Consider the following 20,241-nt stretch of genomic DNA (forward strand, 5'->3'; position numbering starts at 1 on the left):
CCCCGGACCCCAACTAGCCGACCCCGCCTTAACCTCGAGCCCCAGAGTCCATATCCAACTGTCCCCGGCCAACCCCCCCTGCACCGATGTACCAAGAACCTCCCACCCATATGGCATACAAGCAGGCCGGTTTTGATACCCATAACTCCGGATTCGTCTTTTTGTGATTGCCCCTTTTCCAGAATGGTACCCATCCTATATGCCTCCATGTCAGTCGGTAATTTCAGCTTCGCCCACGAGTGCCCATGAGGATTGATTCTCTAGGCTTTAGTACCGAAAGACTGCCCAAATACCGAGGACTGACTTCCTCCTCATCTGGCCCGCAGATCTCTCTGCAAACAAGGTCATTGGAACCAGTCTAGCCCCTCAAAAAGGGACAGGACCACACATCCCAAAAAGCATCCTTGCATACAACAACATGGCCAAGTCCATTTCAACCAACAAACCAGATCACTGTTAAGCGACGCTCGAACAAGCATCCGCCACCTAATCTCAAAGCAGGAAATGTACTGTGCATCAGGACAAATTGTCCTTAATAGTCGTGTGTGTGATTAAAACAATATACAGATAAATAATGACCGACCACACACAGCGGTCTTCTTCACACAGGGTAAGGTACATGAGCAGTACATCAGCATCCAATTCTCCCTCCGTTTCCAGTACCCCTTTTGTGTCGCTAATAATATTTATTTTTTGCATCCCCCAATCGTGCGTAGGGAACACTTGAAGCAAAGCAACGTGCACTCGCTTTCCCTGTTCTAGGGATTCCCCCTCGCAGCTTCGTATGTTTCGGCGCCATCTTGCCCATCATGCACACCTCCATGGAGATACCCCTTTCCGCTACGCGCCTTTTTTGACCGCGCGTCCTAACCGAGCTCCCGTCCCTTCCCCCAAACATCCCCCCCGGGCAATAACACTGAACCCGCCTGTCTATCGCTACTCCCCTAACCGACTTCCTTACCTCCGACAACCCCCCCCCCATGACAATACTACACCCCCACGCTGTTCGGCGACCGCCAAAACGCTCACCTCGGCCCCCCAACCATCGAGCCCCGCCACTGTTCTACATACCTTAGTTTTCCCAGCTGGAACCGAAACCCGCTGCGACCGGAACTCCCGAAACGACACGTCTCCAACTCCTTGACCCCGCCTGTAACGAACCGCGCCGCCGACGAAGCCCCGGGAGCAGGACGATGAGCAAAACGAAACCACGATAGGGTGAGGCGGGAAACCGAGGGAGAATGTGGTAGTGTTTTCGCCAGCCCGTGCCTTTATGGGCTGGCTTCTCCCTTGGTTCCCCGCCCCGCCCCTCACTTTTCGCGCGCTTCCGGGGGCGGGCTAACGTGTTCCTCTCCCCTTCCCGCCCCCTGACCTATTGGCATCGAGGGGAGGAGGTCGGCTGGGCAGCCCCCACTAAGGGGCGGCGTCCGCCATGCCACTTTCACTGGCGCGTTCGCCCGCCAAAACAACCAGCTGCCACTGAGCAAAATGATATGTTTCCTCGTGCTCGTTGCGTGCAGCTCCTGCCTTGCGTATTCTCGGGCAGGAGGCCGTTCTTTCTGGCAACTCCATCCCGCGAGATCTGTGATCATTAGCCATTCCGGCGCGCCCTCAAGACCTACTTGTGCCCAGTCTTATTCCTGATTTTGTTTACTGGCTTTCTTACAGCCTTGCTCCCTCAGCGCCATGATGCCCTAGTTGGAGAAGGCGGAGCTTTAGAAATGTTAACCTAACAAAACAGAAGCAGCCAGGGAACAGCACAGGGCATTTCTCTGCATTCCAGAAACAGCAATGCAATGTCCCAGCATGATGTCAACAAGGCCTTTTCCCTCGTTGCTTTTATATGTGATCAGAGAAACTGCTCCCTTCTACTTTGCACCCAACGCTAGCCCGTGCTAAAACTGTTACAGTTAAAACAAGTTTAGAATTAAATTACTTATCTTAGAAGAGAACCCGGTTTGTAAAATAATGCAAAAATGCACATTTAATTTACAAACAAAGGCTGTGTTTATATTTGACCAACCATACGCTTTTACTTGAGAGCCACAACCCCAAATCTTCTTATTAGCAAGTGAGAATATCCTTATAAACCTAATTGCTCGTTATAATGACCTTTCCACAACTTACGGCCCTCTGCTACTCCTCGGGCACTAATTGTGGTGATCATCGGTTTATAAGGTTATAATTGTAGTATTGCCCGTCATGCAGCAAGAAGAGTTGCATGTGTTTTCTGAGCAAAAATGAGCACGAGAACAACGTTTGTCAGGAGTTAATCCAGACGCTAAACTAATACAACGGGTGAGTCCGTTGGCACGCCTGTCTGTGCTGATGGAATCGTTGGGGGTGGTAGTGGCACCAGTGGTGGAACCTCAGGACAGAGTTCTACAGCGCCACATTTGACTTCTAGATTAGGAGCTGGAATGTTTAATACACCAGGCATGCAGAGCCTGATGCAGCAAATAACAGAAAACCCTCAACTTATGCAGAACATGCTATTGGCTCCCTACATGCGAAGTATGATGCAGTCACTAAGTCAGAACCCTGATTTAGCTGCACAGATGATGTTGAATAACCCGCTGTTTGCTGGAAACCCTCAACTGCAGGACCAAATGAGGCAGCAGCTCCCAGTTTTCCTTCAACAAATGCAGAGTCCAGAGACGCTATCTGCTATGTCGAATCCAAGGGCAATGCAAGCTTTGTTACAGATTCAGCAAGGTTTGCAGACATTAGCAACAGAGGCACCAACACTTATACCAGGTGTATCACCCGGTTTGGCAGGTGCTGGTGGTTCCCCAGGACCAGCCGTACCTAGCCCAGTGCCTACTGAAAGTACACCTCCTCCTTCAGGCATTTCTGAACCTGGACATCAGCAGTTTGTTCAGCAGATGTTACAAGCGCTTGCTGGAGCAAATTCCCAGTTACAGAATCCTGAAGTAAGATTTCAACAACAATTGGAACAGCTGAGTTCCATGGGCTTTCGCAACCGAGAAGCACATTTACAAGCTTTAATCGCCTCAGGAGGAGACCTAAACGTAGCCATTGAAAGGCTATTGGGCTCTCAACCATCATAGCAACTTTATGAACCTTGACAAATGTAATTTATTTTGATAACCGCTCTTAATTCTTTACAATTCCCTGCTTATAAAAACAAAACACTGGCACATTTTTAACGTCAGATTTAAATGCAGTGGTTGGTCACTAAATCCTGGAATGATGCAAAGCTACTGCATGCAACAAACCTATTTTTTTCTTTCTGCATTTAGTGTGACTTTGAACTGAATATCAGCTATCACAGTTGAGTGAACAGGTTTTCTTTGACCTTGACATACAACTGTTGCATTTATTTGCTTTGAAACATTAGCATTGTGTAGTAATTTATGTAGAATACAAGATAACAAAACTTAATTGAAGGTATGATTTATGGTAACAATATACTGCTTTCTGTGACTTCCGCATGTATTTTGCTAGGAAAGTGAAGTTTGTTTGGTACCCCAGCTGTTGATTATAGGCACATGCATATTTGCAAATGGGAAAGCCCTTTCTGTGGCTATCACATCATTACAGATGACTAATTAGGATACATGTTTGCAAAAGAAAAACTTGCAAGGGATTGCATTCCCTACCCTTGAATCTTCCATCATTTGTGAACAGTAGAAGTGTTATTAAAGCAATTTGATTCATCAATATAGACAGATTGCAAATCAAAGGTTTTTCTTTTTTTATAACAGCGTGTACAGAAATTTGCTTTTTAACATCTGTCTTCAGTGTCGATATAGAAATGATTTACAATATTTTCTTTTATCTTTGTGTATTTCCTTTTTGTCTGGCCTTAAATATTACACAAATCTGTATTTTTGTTAAATTTATTCAAAAGCCCAATTTATAAAAACTTAGTAAATGTCCACCTATTGTGAGATATTTGACAGCATCATAGTTGCCTACAACTGCTTTTTGCCAATAGCTGATCAGCTTACCCCATTGGGAAAATGCATTATGATTTTGTAATTGGGAATTATTTCTTTGAAAGTGTCTTATGATAACTCATTTTAACTGCCTTGTAAAAAGAATGTATATCTTATGAGTTCTCATCAGTAGTATTTTTTTCCCGTGCACAAGAAATAAACAGTAATTAAAAAAAAAAAAAAAAAAAAACACAATGGGTGAGTCCAGACCCCACATTTAAGAGGAACTCGGCATAATGTTTGAAAGCGCATAGAGCGATGGTTAAAATATATATCATTGCTATTATCATATTTTTTTTATTTAGAATTTAGACGGCTGGAGTGTTGTATGTAGAGAGTTGTTCATTCCAGAAAGGTGATAGGCACCACAGAAAACCACAAAGGTAATTTGAAAACATCTCAGTCATGTATGGGATTTATTTTGGATTTGAAAGTAAATGTGCGCAAACATATACCTATTTTTACCTAACAAGGGTTCTATGTCATTGTTGTTTCCCCCTCACAACCCAATCTTCCACCTTTAACGAATTACCTTTATTGGGTATGTATGCTTTTCATTTACATATTATATATTTGTTGATTTATGTATTTAATTATGGTGAACCATGGTATTGTTTGTTATCTACTCTCGAACTGTTGATTGGAATTGTGATCTTGTTTTGACGTGAAACTTACACATGGTGTATGTTGAAACATTTTTGATTTATTATTGTATTATAACAATGAAAGAATTTACAATAAGTAGTGTGGTTAACGCCCTGAAGAAGGAGATTCGCTCCGAAATGCATTGGCATTAAAATAACCATACACAAAATGAAACAAGTCTGTTTCTTGTTTAACATAATACCTAGCTGTTGATGCTCCAGAGATTCAGAATCATTCTTTTGAAAATATTTTACAAGCTGCTTTAAATACTTTCGTGGACATTTACAAGAGAAGAACTCTAATTATGCTTGATATTGAAACATAGATAATCTGACTTCTGAGCTCCAAAAGAGCTCTAACGGAGAGCGCCGGACTTAGCTGGATGAGTTCATCCAACTTCTTTTTACAAGGCTCTGAGCAAAAATGACCATGAAACCCTGGAATCTTCTAATCGTCTCACCACAGTTACTAGAGGCATAGACCTACCTTCCTTCCTTCCTTCTCTCCCTCCTTCTCCCTCCCTCCCTTCCTTCCTTCCATCCTTCCTTCCTCTCCCCCCCCCGCCAAGGCAAACACGTTTACCCTTGGGGCGGGAGGATGGAGGGACTGTGATAGGGTCTTTGAATACAGGAGTTTCACCCACCTTTTTAATAGAATGGAAAATGTAATAACTAAGATGGACATAGTTTGTTTTCAGGAAACATGGTTGTTGGAAACCCCGTTGCTGGATTGTTTTAATCTTTGTTTGAATAAAGCAAAGAAGGGTAAGATGGGTAGACCATGGGCCGGGCTCTTAACCATTATAACAAATTACTTGGGCTGAAGAGGAACTCAGCCAATTAACCCGACCCCTTATATTCAAATTTTGATAATGGAACAGGAAGGTGGGAAGTGGCTAGTGCCTGTATTGGAATCCAGTAGCCAGAGAATCTAAACCTTATGTGGATTGTGTCAGGTTGGATTGGTATATTTTACGACACAAGGCGTGACGCTCTTATGATATTATGTGGAGACCTAAACATAGATTGTTTGAAATTGGGGCAAACAAAAGCGAGTTGTTCTGGACCGGGGGATGGGGGAAAAGAAGGACAGGTGCCTATATTGGACAATGGAAATGGGGGCTACTCGTTTCCATATGTTAAACGGGCAGACCCTGGGAGACATCCCGGCAGCGAAGACATGGTGGAGAGAGAGTGCCTGGGCAACATTGGACTATTTCTTGGTCTTCAATAAGGTCTTACCCCTGGTGAAATCCCTACCTGCTACAGTGACCATGACTTGATAGTATTGTCAAGGCAAGGTTTCAAGTCCAAATACAGAATAGTGGTCATCAAAAGTCGAGGTGGAGGGTGGAAGAAATAGGGTGAGGCTTAGAGCCTCGGATGTTCCACTGCTGACTGAAAGGCTTCTCCCAATGCATGGGAGTAGCGGAGAGGGAGTTGAATATCAAAGGCTCTGGTGGACTTTATAGAACATGGAAATGGGGGGCAGTAAACCCCACTTTAAGTGTAAACATATATTCAATGAGGAAGTGGTGTCTCAAAAATAAATGCTGCAGAAAGATACTGGGGAATTTGGAGCGCAATCAATGTTGATTAGAACAGAGTGTACTAGGAAAAGGAAGCAAGAGAACAAGAACTGGCCGATTTCCCATAGTACCAGTACCCTTCAAAGAGATGCACAAGCTAGGATGCAGACACTGGTAGTTAGTACTTCTAGGAATGTGTGGCAATTGGAGATGTTTATTGTGCCCTTCAAATTGATTCTGTGCCGGAGGATAGATCAGTCGCTCACTTTAGGGATCTATATGCCCCGTTAGGGCAAACGGTGGAAGTGAGGCCTGGAGGGACCATTAAAGGGTGGGAGATTCAATTTGAGAGGAAGGAAATGTTGTTCCTGATAAAAAAGAGCAAGTTCATTGCATTTTCCTGCGCCTGACGGCCTAACGAACATTACCTTGAAGGCTGTTCCATAGGCTTGGGCGGACATCTGCTGGATATTGTTTAATAGGATATTGAAGATGGGTAAGGTCCTTGAATCCTGGAAGTCAGCTATGGGGGTCCCAGTTTTCAAGAAGGGCAATAGGGTGGACCCAAAGAATTACCGCCCTGTCGCTCTTCTGCATGTTTTGAGTAAGATTTTCGCATCTCTGCGATGCATGAGTACGCATGAATCAATGGGTATTGAAAATGGAATGCTACCATAGCAGACAGACAGGCTTTTTTTTTTTAAAGAGGTGGGATGCAATATGAACTTGCTATTGATTAACCTCTTAAAAATAAGAACTTTAAGAGGAAAAAGTAAATTATATCTGGCATCTATAATCTGGAGCAGGCATTTGACGGCATTGATCGAGATTTATTATGGGAGAAACTGCTTGTGTGAGATTGCCCGCGAGACCTAGTCTCTGTACTTCCTGACGGGTGAGACTTGATCAAAAGGGCCGCTTAACAAATAAGGTGGAGACATTTAGGGGGCTGAAGCAGGGTTGTACCCTTGCTCTAGTCCAGTTTAATATCTTGATCGAGGATTTAAAAGACGTCTTGGATACTCCCACTGCTTTTCGACACAGTTGGGTTGGCTCTTGTATGCCGACCAAACTCCCATCGGTCTGCAGAGGAAGTTAGAAATAATGCAGACCTATGGAAACTGTAACGGGATAAAAATCAATGCCTCCAAATCAGAGGTCTTGCTTCTGGAAAATCTGCAGGGGCGGAAGAAAAGACATGGTAGTTGGACGTTGGGAGATGCTCAGATTAGCCCTCTGCGAATCATAAAATACTTGGGAGTGATTATAAATGCAAGTGCTTGCGATGCACCGCTGATAGCATTCCGGAAAATTAAAGCGAAACATCTCAGCTCAAGGAATGCTGCTTGGAAGGAAGTATGGAAAGTTTTCGTTGCTCCCGGTCATAACATTTTATAATCGGAAGGTCGGAAGGTCATGCCCACTCTTGTGTATGGGGCCGGGGCCTGTCTTTGCCTCCCATGGGAAATGTGGGATGCCTTTGAGGGTTTATTTTGGAGGAGAGTTTTACGTTTACCCAAAAGCGTTCCATTGGCAGTAATAAAGGTTTGAACTGGGGCTCCTGTCTATATATGTAAAGGTGCTGTGGAACAGTATGTTAAGGTTTAGGAAAGTAATGTTATCTAAACGCCCTCCTCAATTTAGAGTGATTCAAAGGAAAGAGACGGGCATGGTTGACCTGCCACTGAATATGTGGATGGAGGGGTGTAGAGAAGTTCGGACTAACTTGGGAGTATTGACAGATACCCCGAGTATAAACCCTAAAATCGTAAAGATTAATCTATGGGGCCAAAGATTGGACAGAAACGGTGATTAAGAGATTGAAATCCAAAACTCACACACTCTTAGAACTTCACACCAAACTATTTAAGCAAGTTCCCCAGTCCCTTCCATTTAAGATTCCGGTTGAATGTTCTGCACAGGAAGGACACTCTACTTAGATATGGATGGAATGTAACAGATGATCTTGGTAGGGTATGTAATAAATCTCTGGAAACCTAAAGACATCCAACTCTATTTTGCCAATCTTTAAGCGTTATCAAGACTACTTACTTGGGTAATTACAGCAGTGGCTGCAGGTACTGTGTGAACTGGAGCGACCCCAGACCAGAGCTTGCACCTGCCATTGCCAGGAAGCAAAAGACTCACAGCTGCTGGACTTTTTCTTTGTGGGGGAAGAGGACGTTTGACTGATATCTTAGCAGTTAGCACAATCGAGTTTCGCTAAATTGTAAAGAAAGAAGAAAGCGCCATAGAGGAGGAAGGAAAGGAATGAGGGGGGTGGCAGGAGAGAGAGGGGAAAAAGAGTGAGGGTAGAAGGATGGGGGGAGAAAAGTTGAGAGGAATGATGGTAGAGAGAGAGGAAGGAAATAATGTTAGGAAGGAATGAGGAAAGATGCTCATGAAAGAAAGGCGAAAGGATGGAAGGAGAAGGAAAAAAGGGACGAAGAAAAACGAAAGATGAAAATCAAAAGCAGAAGGAAGGAAGAAAGGAAGTAGTGTGAAAAGACAGAAGGATCAAGGAAGGAAGCAAAGAAGGACCACGGAAGAATGGAAGTAAATAAGGAAGTATCGCCTTGCTCCTATGCTTACTCAGGTATGATAGCCCAGCAGGTTGAGCACTCGCTGCTGAGATTGTGCGATCTGCAGGTCCTAGGTTTGAAACCTGACAAGACCAGCCGAGCCTTTCATTAATCTGAGGTCACAAAATGAGTACCAACTTCGCTAGAGATAATAATTGTATGCAAGTATGTTCCATGTACAGAGCTTTGGCAACATTGCTATATAAATAAAAAAAATTATAATCATTATCAAATGCCAGGGTCATGGCTACTGCTACTAGTGGACATGCCACATGCCAGGGTCATGGCTACTGCTACTAGTGGACATGCCACATGCCAGGATCGTGGGCATGCCCGGGTCATGGCTACTGCTACTAGTGGACATGCCACATGCCAGGATCATGGCTACTGCTACTAGTGGGCATGCCCGGGTCATGGCTACTGCTACTAGTGGGCATGCCAGGATCATGCCTACTGCTACTAGTGGACATGCCACATGCCAGGGTCATGCCTACTGATACTAGTGGACATGCCAGGATCATGGCTACTGGTACTAGTGGGCATGCCCGGGTCATGGCTACTGCTACTGGTGGACATGCCCGGGTCATGGCTACTGCTACTAGTGGACGTGCCACATGCCAGGATCATGGCTACGGTACTAGTGGACATGCCCGGGTCATGGCTACTGCTACTAGTGGACATGCCACATGCCAGGATCATGGCTACGGTACTAGTGGGCATGCCCGGGTCATGGCTACTGCTACTGGTGGACATGCCCGGGTCATGGCTACTGCTACTAGTGGACGTGCCACATGCCAGGATCATGGCTACGGTACTAGTGGGCATGCCCGGGTCATGGCTACTGCTACTAGTGGACATGCCACATGCCAGGATCATGGCTACTGCTACTAGTGGACATGCCACATGCCAGGATCATGGCTACTGGTACTAGTGGACATGCCCGGGTCATGGCTACTGCTACTAGTGGACATGCCACATGCCAGGATCGTGGGCATGCCCGGGTCATGGCTACTGCTACTAGTGGACATGCCACATGCCAGGATCGTGGGCATGCCCGGGTCATGGCTACTGCTACTAGTGGACATGCCACATGCCCGGGTCATGGCTACTGCTACTAGTGGACATGCCACATGCCAGGATCATGGCTACTGCTACTAGTGGACATGCCCGGGTCATGGCTACTGCTACTAGTGGACATGCCACATGCCAGGATCGTGGGCATGCCCGGGTCATGGCTACTGCTACTAGTGGACATGCCACATGCCAGGATCATGGCTACTGCTACTAGTGGACATGCCCGGGTCATGGCTACTGCTACTAGTGGACATGCCCGGGTCATGGCTACTGCTACTAGTGGACATGCCACATGCCAGGATCATGGCTACTGCTACTAGTGGACATGCCACATGCCAGGATCATGGCTACTGCTACTAGTGGACATGCCACATGCCAGGATCATGGCTACTGCTACTAGTGGACATGCCACATGCCAGGATCATGGCTACTGCTACTAGTGGACATGCCACATGCCAGGATCATGGCTACTGCTACTAGTGGACGTGCCTTGAGGTGTGTTCTGCAAAACAAGCACTGGGTTAAGTTATGGGATATCTTTTATTAAAAAAATGAACAAAAGGAATGTTTGTCTCTTGTTTTCTTAAGGGTTTACATAAAACATGACCTACAACAAACACCATTAACCCTACACAGCCCTCATAAGTAGCATTTTCTGTGAGGACCGGAATTGACCACTTGCACCACTAAGGCCACTTTTAATGGGGTGCCCTGGCCTATCGCTTGTCCCAGTCCGACCCTCCATGTGCTGCAGATGACCCTGGTCTGAACCCGTCAAGAAAGAATTGAGAGGCAGCCGCATGCCCATCACTGGCAGTCGCATACCCATCACTGGCAGTCGCATACCCATCGCATGCCCATCACTGGCAGTCGCATGCCCATTACTGGCAGTCACAGGCCCATCGCATGCCCATCACTGGCAGTCGCATGCCCATGGCAGTCGCATGCCCATTGCATGCCCATCACTGGCAGTCACATGCCCATCACTGGCAGTCACAGGCCCGTTGCATGCCCAATCAGTGGCAGTTGCACACCCATCACTGGCAGTCGCATACCCATCGCATGCCCACCACTGGCAGTCACAGGCCCACCACTGGCAGTCACAGGCCCGTTGCAAGCCCACCACTGGCAGTCACAGGCCCGTTGCAAGCCCATCACTGGCAGTCACAGGCCCATCGCATGCCCATCACTGGCAGTCACAGGCCCATCGCATGCCCATCACTGGCACTCACAGGCCCATGGCAGTCGCATGCCCATCACTGGCAGTCACAGGCCCACCACTGGCAGTCACAGGCCTGTTGCATGCCCAATCAGTGGCAGTTGCACACCCATCACTGGCAGTCGCATACCCACCACATGCCCACCACTGGTAGTCACATGCCCATCACTGGCAGTCGCATGCCCATCACTGGCAGTCGCATGCCCACCACATGCTCACCATTGGCAGTCGCAGGCCCATCACTGGCAGTCGCAGGCCCATCACTGGCAGTCGCATGCCCATCACTGGCAGTCGCATGCCCACCACATGCTCACCATTGGCAGTCGCATGCCCATCACTGGCAGTTGCATGCCCACCACTTGCAGTCGCATGCCCATCACTGGCAGTCGCATGCCCACCACATGCCCACCACTGGCAGTCGCATGCCCATCACTGGCAGTCGCATGCCCACCATATGCCCACCACTGGTAGTCGCATGCCCATCACTGGCAGTCGCATGCCCATCACTGGCAGTCGCATGCCCACCACATGCTCACCATTGGCAGTCGCATGCCCATCACTGGCAGTCGCAGGCCCATCACTGGCAGTCGCATGCCCATCACTGGCAGTCGCATGCCCACCACATGCTCACCATTGGCAGTCACATGCCCATCACTGGCAGTTGCATGCCCACCACATGCCCATCACTGGCAGTCGCATGCCCACCACATGCCCATCACTGGCAGTCACAGGCCTGTCGCATGCCCATCACTGGCAGTCGCAGGCCCACCACTGGCAGTCGCAGGCCCACCACTGGCAGTTGCAGGCCCACCACTGGCAGTCGCAGGCCCATCACTTACTCCCTTATATTTTTCTGGGAGAGTTGGTCTGATTTTAAGGACATATTCTGCCTCTCCAGAGAGCGAAGGGCAAGAGTTGGACAGAAAAAGAGAAGCGTTTCCCCATCACAACATTGAGAAATCATTATTGTTTGACTGACAGATACATAGTTCCTTAGTAGGAACAAGTACCCAAGGGACCACTCAAGCTACATTTCAGTGCATGGCGTGTCTAGGGACGCTGCTCACAGTAGCCACATAGTCCCATAGACCTGTCCTTTGATATAGGAATTCGCCCTTTTCCGGTCTAGTTACTCTCAAAGATGATTTCACATGGTGGACGTTACACAAAGTATTGGTAGAGGAAAGGATGGCAAAGATTAAGCATGAGATAAAACTAGTATTTTACAAGAGGGGCGTCATTGCTAACAGACATAATGTGCAGAGGATACATTGCAGATGAGGGAGGCATTCCCTGGGCAGGATGCGTGGATGAGGGTGCACCATGTGATGAGGAGTAGTAGCAGATGGACACAGACTAGGGAACAGACATAAAGAAGATCTACTCTAAGGGTCTCGTGCCAGAGTCTAAATAGTAACAATGTACATATCTACATCGGAGTGTGCCATTAATGGGGGAGGGAGGCTTGTGGTCAGTCAGGGAGGCAGAGAGAGAAGATGGCACAGGAATACCGTACCTCGGTCCGGTTGACCTTGGCGAAGCTCCAGTTGTGAGCGGTGCTTGTACTAATGGCGATCTTGAAACCTCCCTCTGCAATGAACGGGACGCCAACTGTGAACGATAATTCAGCCTCTGCATCCATAGTGAATCCGTGCTCATGCGAGAACGCGCTCTCCACCGCGTACGTTTTACTGAACCTGGCGGGGGAAAAACCCTCTACAGTGAGTCACCCCTAGGGAGAGGATGAGACAGTTGCATACTAGAAGCCATCTTTGGTGTAACAAAAACATACAGATCTAGGTATTACATGAAGGTGCATACTGGAAAATTCCTTTTGCATGCAATACATGCAGCAGAATTCAATTACACATGTACATATCCAACCTCCGGGTGCATAAATGTAGTCCAACAAAATCATTGTCACATATATATTTATTTTACGTTTAGTGGTTATGAGCATATCTGATATTAAAGAACAGCCACTCCTGTTTTCCTAATAGATGTTCTTATAAGACATCTTTGTGTTAATCAATTATAAAGTGGTAGAACCATTCCAGGGATTAAAGTTCCACGTGCGAGTCAAGTACCCTGTGTTGGGCTCACTATCTATCCTGGGGGCTACATTTTTCAGAAAAGAAAATAATATTGTGCCCGGGCCATAGTTCTAATGGCAGGGAATTCCAAAAGTTGGCTCTGAAGATAGAAAACATTTAGCCTTTTATTATAACCAACTTGTGCATAGGGATTGCGGTTAAGTGCCCTCAGAACGCAAGGAAAATTGGCATGAGTAGAAGCCGTTCATCTCTCCAGGTCATCGTTTGACCCACCACGTGGCACACCCAGAGAAACAAAGACGCAGAACCAGAAACCTACTGCTCTTCGATAGGAGGTTGGGTCTGGAGGAGTTTGAAGTAGCTCTGAACCACGCTGTACTGAGAGTCAAGTGTGTTAAGCTAGGCCTCTGTCCATGTATGAGACTTGTAAGGAAGGCATGGTAACAGAGTAAGACGGACACAAGTGACCAGTGTTCAAGGGTGTTTATTGAACCTTATCAAGGGTGTGATAAAAGCCTATCTAATCCTAAATCTAAGATGGGATCAAGCTACGACCATCAAATAATAATAATGCAGTCCCAGTGGAGTCTCATCAAAATAAAAGGGCCTATACCAACAAAACAAAAAAAAGAAAATATTGCCAATCCTTACCACTAAATTACAAATAGTTTGGGGAAAAGTTCATGGAAAAGAAAGAAGTGTACACAAAATGATAAGTCACAATGTTTATGCCATATTTTTAGCACAGGACCAGGTGGGTCTCGAGCAAAGCACAGTCCTGGGCTTCTTCGGTACGAGGTCACAGTTCCTTTTACCAACATCAGAACCTTCTGTGCCAAGTCTCTTTTAGTCAATGTCTCTTGCTTCAGGGGGCCTGATGCACAAAAACAACAAAGAAAAGCTACTTTCAAATATTAAAGTCGGGGTGCTTTACTCTTTGCCCGGGATCTCCCTCCGCCGGGTTCATATCCTTCTTTCACAATTAGTCTCCCTCAGCTGGGTTTGGACCAACTTTAACTCGCCAACATCCCTCAGTCGGGTTCACAATTGCCACAACAATATATTCATGGGTGAGTTTTACTGTTCCAACCCGGATCCCCCTCTTCCGGGCTCAAATCCCCTTTTTACCAATTAGTCCCCCTCTTCTGGGCTCAGACCAATTTCAATTCGTAGGCAATCAAAGTCTTTCGAATGTGCACAGGATTTAACTTGACCTGTTGCAGAACCACTTCGATTTCACCATTCAATATTTACATGCTCTGGGGGTTACTGAACAGAGACCTTCGAGGGAACACCAACGCGGTGCTGGACTCTGTATCTGGTACATAACTTTCTTTCTTAAAGTTCAATCGCCCCCAAGTTCTTTGTTTATACAATGTTGCTGCCTGCAACCTTGAGCATAACACAGTCTGATCTGCTATCAGTTTTTCCCGACACACCGGATGTGTTGAACTCATAGGTGCTGTTGTGCAGTCGGAGTCAAGGTCAGTACCACAGTGGCAATCACTCCCCACCTTGGCTATCAATGCGGGAGGGCCCCGTGTACCTCCGACAGACACTACACCATTTGTCAGCTGTGATTCCTGATCATATGTTTCTTTTCCTTGAGGCCTCTTGAAAGTCACAGCCCTTCTCCGAAAAGGTCCAGGGTAGTTCCCTCCTTGCAGCCCTCTCTGGTCTTGCCGCCTTTCTCCTCGGTTTAAACTGGCATCTCAGAATTGCTGCTTTCTCATGCCTTTTGCCTTGCTCAGAGCGTGCTTTCGTGCCCTGCCTTTTATCTGTGTGGGGAAGTGTGATGGAAGTCAGGTATGTGTAATTATCAGTAATTGTCTGACTCTGCCTGACCCTTGTGTTGGGACATATCAGGAATACGGCTCTGGTGTTAGTCCGTTGGTGCTCACAATGAACTGTCCGTGAGAAAGTGTTTGCGTCGGGAAAGGGGGAGGTGCTGGGGGGGGTAGTGAGCTTCTAGGTATCCTACCTCGTAGGATGGGGAAAAGGTGTTACAGTGAAAGGGAGAGCCTGTTTCACCCTTCGCTGTCCCACTTCCACTCCCCTAAGAACCCTCGCCCAGGTGATCCTGCCCCACTGGTCCACTCCCAGGACTGGATCCTATAGCGATGGCCGTGTACTGGCCACCTGCGTGACAGATCCCCGGAGACTAGTGGGTGAGACACCTTCATGTCTCTCACAGACTGTAGCGAGGTGTCACCGATACTTTGCTCAATCTCTCAACCATCTTTGATGGCAGTCAGATATAGACCAGGAGCAGTGAGGAGTGGCATGTCTTGCCACCAACTAACAGCTGCAAGTAAATTGGATGTGTGGAAGAGATGTAGATGTGGGCATCAGGATCATGTGGAGAGAGACGTTCGTCTTAGACACAGAATCAGATTCCTGCAGTACTCCTGTACTAACTTTATTACAGGTCAGATGGCTGGTGTATGTGATTTTCAGGCAACCCTTAATGGATCATAGTATTCACCTCATGGTGTGGGTTACGCTGCTTTTATATGCAGCAGGCACTGGTCACTTCGATAATCATGTGCCCCTCGAAACTACCATTCTTCAAATGGATCCGGGGATATATAGGAGTAATCGGACAAAGGATCATAATGTGGGGTACCCTTAAACAACTTCATTAGCTACATATTGCACATTAGGGAACTTCCACATGAGTATCCGCTTATACCAGGTATGGTTATAAGTGTATTATAAGTAACGCAACACAAAGAAAGTAGCATGCAGAAGGCAAAGGTTAGGTTAGTACACAAGAAGTGGCAAAATGGAGCATAGAAGGAGCAGTGATTGCAGGTTCACCCATACAGCAGGTGGAACAAAGGATGGCTCAGGTAGAAAGGAGAATTGCACCTGAGTGGACCGAAGGGGGTACCAAAAGGGCATCTAGAGAGCCGAGGGCATCAGGGAGGTTACCTAGGAAGTTATCCACTGGGAAGAGAAGGGTTTCAAGGTGGCCGGGGTGAAGGATTTGGTGGGATGGGGCCAGAATTTGGTGGGTCAGGACCGTGTTGGTCATGTGGGAAAGGGGCGGGGGCATTTTGCGCAAGAAGGTAGGAGCAGGCAAGTTTATGCATATAATCCTGTAGCGTATCCTAGTGGACCGGCAGCCTCAGTTACATATCAACAGCAATATGGGGTGATGCATTCCGTGTGACGTGATGCCCGCGCCAGCACCCCACCAGGTACAACTGCTCCAGTATCAATATCAAGCACCCGCACCACAGAACATGAAACCTCCAGCACCCAATAATGTAGCAGTGTATGCGCAGCAGCAGACACAAAAACCGGCCCCACAAGTTTAGGACAAAAACGCCTTGCCACACATCAGTGACATTGAACACAGCAGCAAGTCTGGTGTGCGGTAACCCTTTCGTATTTCCAGGGTTGAACACATATCCCAATTAGGAGAGCCCACAGAGCACCCTGACATGGCAAGTCCCGTCAAGTCACTGCTGACCCAGAAGAGGAACCCCTGGTAGGTGTGGAGATGGACAACAAATAATTTGTGTTTGTGGTTAAAAAAAATCATGCAATAAGGAAGGGGGATTCACCTTATCAGATAAAGTAATGGACATGCATTCTCACGGGCAATACATTCGGTTGCATTTACAGAAGATGTACCCATCAAGGGAGGTAAAAGAAGAGGTATTAGCGCCACTATTGTTTTCAAAGGCAACACTGGTAAATTTGCTGGGAAGAGATTTGTTTAGCAAATTGAACATGATCATTTCATTTTCAGGAGGAGAGCTGGTGTGTTCCACATCAGGTATTTGTTACGCTTGGGTCTTGGCGATAACAAGAGCACTGTTCAGTGATGACGCTGCTAGTGGAGTACCCGTGCACCCTGTTTTGTTTATGTATGGAGAAACAGTGTTGTTGAGTTGGGTGCCAGACTTCAAAAAAGTCATGGAGAGAGCCTTCAGAATTTTTGTTAAGACGAGCAGTGCCCCAAGACTATCTCCCAGGTACTATTATCACATTAGATTAGGAGGAGTGTTGATTGCAGATTACAAAATAGTGCTCAAAGGGACTGATGAAGAGGGAGGTGAGTGACAAACAGTTTTGTGTATTGACCCTGCTCAACCATTGAGTGGGGTGTCGTATGGACAGTTATTTTAATATGCGGACTATGGTGGCAAAATGATCTCAGGGGTTGGTGCTCCCTGTCCAATAATGATTTAGTATAGGAATGTTCATGTCCTGTACTTTGTGGGGTAAAATATAGCCCCTGAATGCCAGAAATAAAGAGGCCAGAGTGATTTGAAGGAAACTGGCTAAGGTGGTGTCCCTCCGAGGTTTAAAGCCAGCACAGAAATGGTGATTTCAGACATGAGGCCTATTAAACTAAAGACAGGCCTCAATCTCAAATGAAGGAGAGATAAGCTGGGAAGTTCAAAAGTGTGAAGATATGCGTAATGCATTTCAGCAAGGAAAGAGAAAGACATGTGGCTGAAAATGCTGTTTTACTAAATCCATGGAAAGCTACAGTTTTTTACTTAAAGAACCAGATAGCAGCATGTATATTTTCTTTAATGTAATACCAGATTGTGTTCCAGAAATCTCAAGGGAAACCAAGCTTATTGCATTTATAAGAAATAAAAGTCCTTTTTCCTCATCCAAATGACAGTATGCAAAGAGAAGTGCTCACTTGGTTTCAAGGTGAACATGGTGTTCTCATATAACTGCCCTGTTTATGTACACTCCAGAAGTGATACTCATGTCTTTTGCAACTGTGAGATTATAGAAATACATTGCACATGGTTATAAGGACCGGATGCCTAATAAAATGCTTCATGTAAAATGTATTGTGTGTGAGTTTAATAGCCATTTCTTGCATACTTGTACATGCATATGGGCATTTCTACTGAAATAAAACTTTAACCTCAAAGGCCTTTGCTCTGCTTGTCCCGGAGTGGGAGGTCTGGTTGTCAACCATCAATCAGGTCCTTTGCTTAAAAACACAAAGAAATATACTGCCACTGATGGAAACCACGGTGGAAATAGATAAAGCCCTGTATGTTTTTCAGCAGAAGTGACATTGAGGTCACAACTCCCATAAACTGTGCATTAAAGCTATAGCCAAGACCATTGTGAGGCCGAGGAGGGATAGGCGAAGATAAACATGAGCCAGCATCTGGTTGGTCAAATGTTTAAGGGGAAATAAAACTAAGAGGAACAAAGGTGTGGGCTAGAGAGAACGAGGCTGCGAAGCTGGGCTTTAATTAATAGAAAAATACATTTTAATGCATAAAAAGGGTAGCGTATATGCCACAACGCTCATTCCAGACTTTTATTAGAGCTGACACACCTTTGAACCATGGCAAGATTTATGCATGATAAACATAACAGAATTTATTAAGGAAAATTTGATTTGGGCCTTCCCATGATCCCGAGAGATTTTAAAGTTGGTGTGGGGAGAATGACAAAATTAACATGGGAACTACGAAGCGTCATATTTCTCTGATGCGGCTTCCGAGTAAACGAAGAAAAACTGTATCTCTGCACAGGAAGGGCTTGCCGACCTCAGATTAGCATCATCTGATTTGGTTTAAAATGTAGTTCTTAAAAACATATTCATACATGTAAAGATTTGACAAATTAGGGTACTTGCCATGTTGATATTAAACATGCCAAACCCACGTCAGTTTGGGATGACAAAGCTTTCTCCTCCTTCAGCTTTCCCAACTTACACCCCTCTTGTCCTGTTAGCACACAGGTGGGAGGTGGGTGGAGAGAACCAACCAATCCCTTCCGCGGTATTCATGACAAGTTTGTGACGTCATTTGCCCTACAAGTAGACCAGTTTGCATCAGAACTAGGCTTTTTCACTTTATTCCGGGAGGTAACCTGCTGCTGAACTCTTGCGAGAAACACCCAAGCAGAGAGGCCCCAAATCTTGCATTGGAGACGGGGGCAATGAGACATAGAAGCTGACTGGGAACCCTTGGAGGAGCCAGAGGACTATCCTTGACTGACACCCCTGCTGTCCCAGAGTTGCCCTGCTGTTCCCTGATGCCCACTACAAGGCCGCTCCTGTAAGTAAAATTATCCCAAAGCCATAGACTGTAAGCCCTGCATTTCTCAAGTGTTCTAGTTTTTTTCCCCATAGCAAAATGTTCTGTTTGTCTGTGTAGATCCTTAGCATATTAACGTAAACCAATGAATTCCCCTATAGAAATCACAGGATGTGTTTTGTTAGCATTCTAAATGAATAAGCTCCTCCCAGTGTGATGCCGGTATAGACAAAGATTTGACTGATTATTTGTAAGAAAACCCCTGACTTGGTACAGAAAGGCGATGTCCTGAATTCAAAAGAATAAATCCCCAAAACCTGTTTCCAAATGAGGGAGCAGGGTGCAAAACAAAATTCCCCATTGATCCCCTTCATTTTAAATCAGAAGTGTGAAGCTTTGCGTTTCCCTTGCATGTGTGGTGGGAAAAACAAAATTGCCCCTTTGTTCCCATTGTGCTCTGACCCAAACCACAAAGCCCTGCGGTGTGGCAAAACAATTTTTCTTTTTCTCATGTTGCATTTGTAGCAAAGATTTTTCCCCTTGAATCTCTGTTCCAAAGAGTGTATTTTTCAATCAGAAACTAAAACGATTTTCCCATTGTGTTCCCACTCTCTGCCACTGGCATTTAATTCAGATGGGTCAAGTCCAATGGATCTTTGGAGGGTGGGGGTTGCTGGGTGAAAAAGTATCATAACCAAATCAACAATCACTGTGTGCCTTGAATGTTCTTTTTCTGTATTGGGGAGTAATTTGAAAAGAAAAGCTGCAGGAAACTGTGTCTGTATAGCTTAGTATTATCACTGTTTTGGGGCCATTACGGAAGTCATTTTGTTCTTGTGTTGCTACAGCATTGGTGGCTGGTGTTAGTCTGTTTGTTAAAGTTGGTTTAAATAAATTAATAAATCTATATTCTTACTAAAGACCCCCCTGGTTACTAGTCCTTTGTGGCACCGGGTATTGGTATGGATTGGGTGTGAGACGGGTTGGAGGCTTTACCAAATTGAACCTTAACAAAATAATAGTGCTTTGTTGTGTGCCAGTTGAGTGTGACCGCGTAATAAACCGCAACAACGTCGTGATAAAAGCATACCTGCTACAATTCCCAAGCACTTTATAGACGGACAACCCCCATGACATAGGGC

At 46.0% G+C, this 20,241-nt stretch overlaps 1 protein-coding gene across 1 annotated transcript in view; it reads right to left on the bottom strand.

Moving 5' to 3' along the window:
• Positions 1 to 20,241, bottom strand: part of LOC138516891 (tachylectin-2-like) — a 164,025-nt gene that overhangs the window by 80,769 nt on the left and 63,015 nt on the right. Inside the window, exon 3 of the mRNA XM_069632345.1 lies at positions 12,527 to 12,707. Coding sequence (XP_069488446.1) covers positions 12,527 to 12,707 — 181 coding nt within the window. The remainder of the gene's footprint in view (positions 1 to 12,526; positions 12,708 to 20,241) is intronic.

Source organism: Ambystoma mexicanum, chromosome 6q (assembly GCF_040938575.1).
Source record: "Ambystoma mexicanum isolate Mex_15411 chromosome 6q, UKY_AmexF1_1, whole genome shotgun sequence".
Classification (NCBI taxonomy): domain Eukaryota; kingdom Metazoa; phylum Chordata; class Amphibia; order Caudata; family Ambystomatidae; genus Ambystoma; species Ambystoma mexicanum.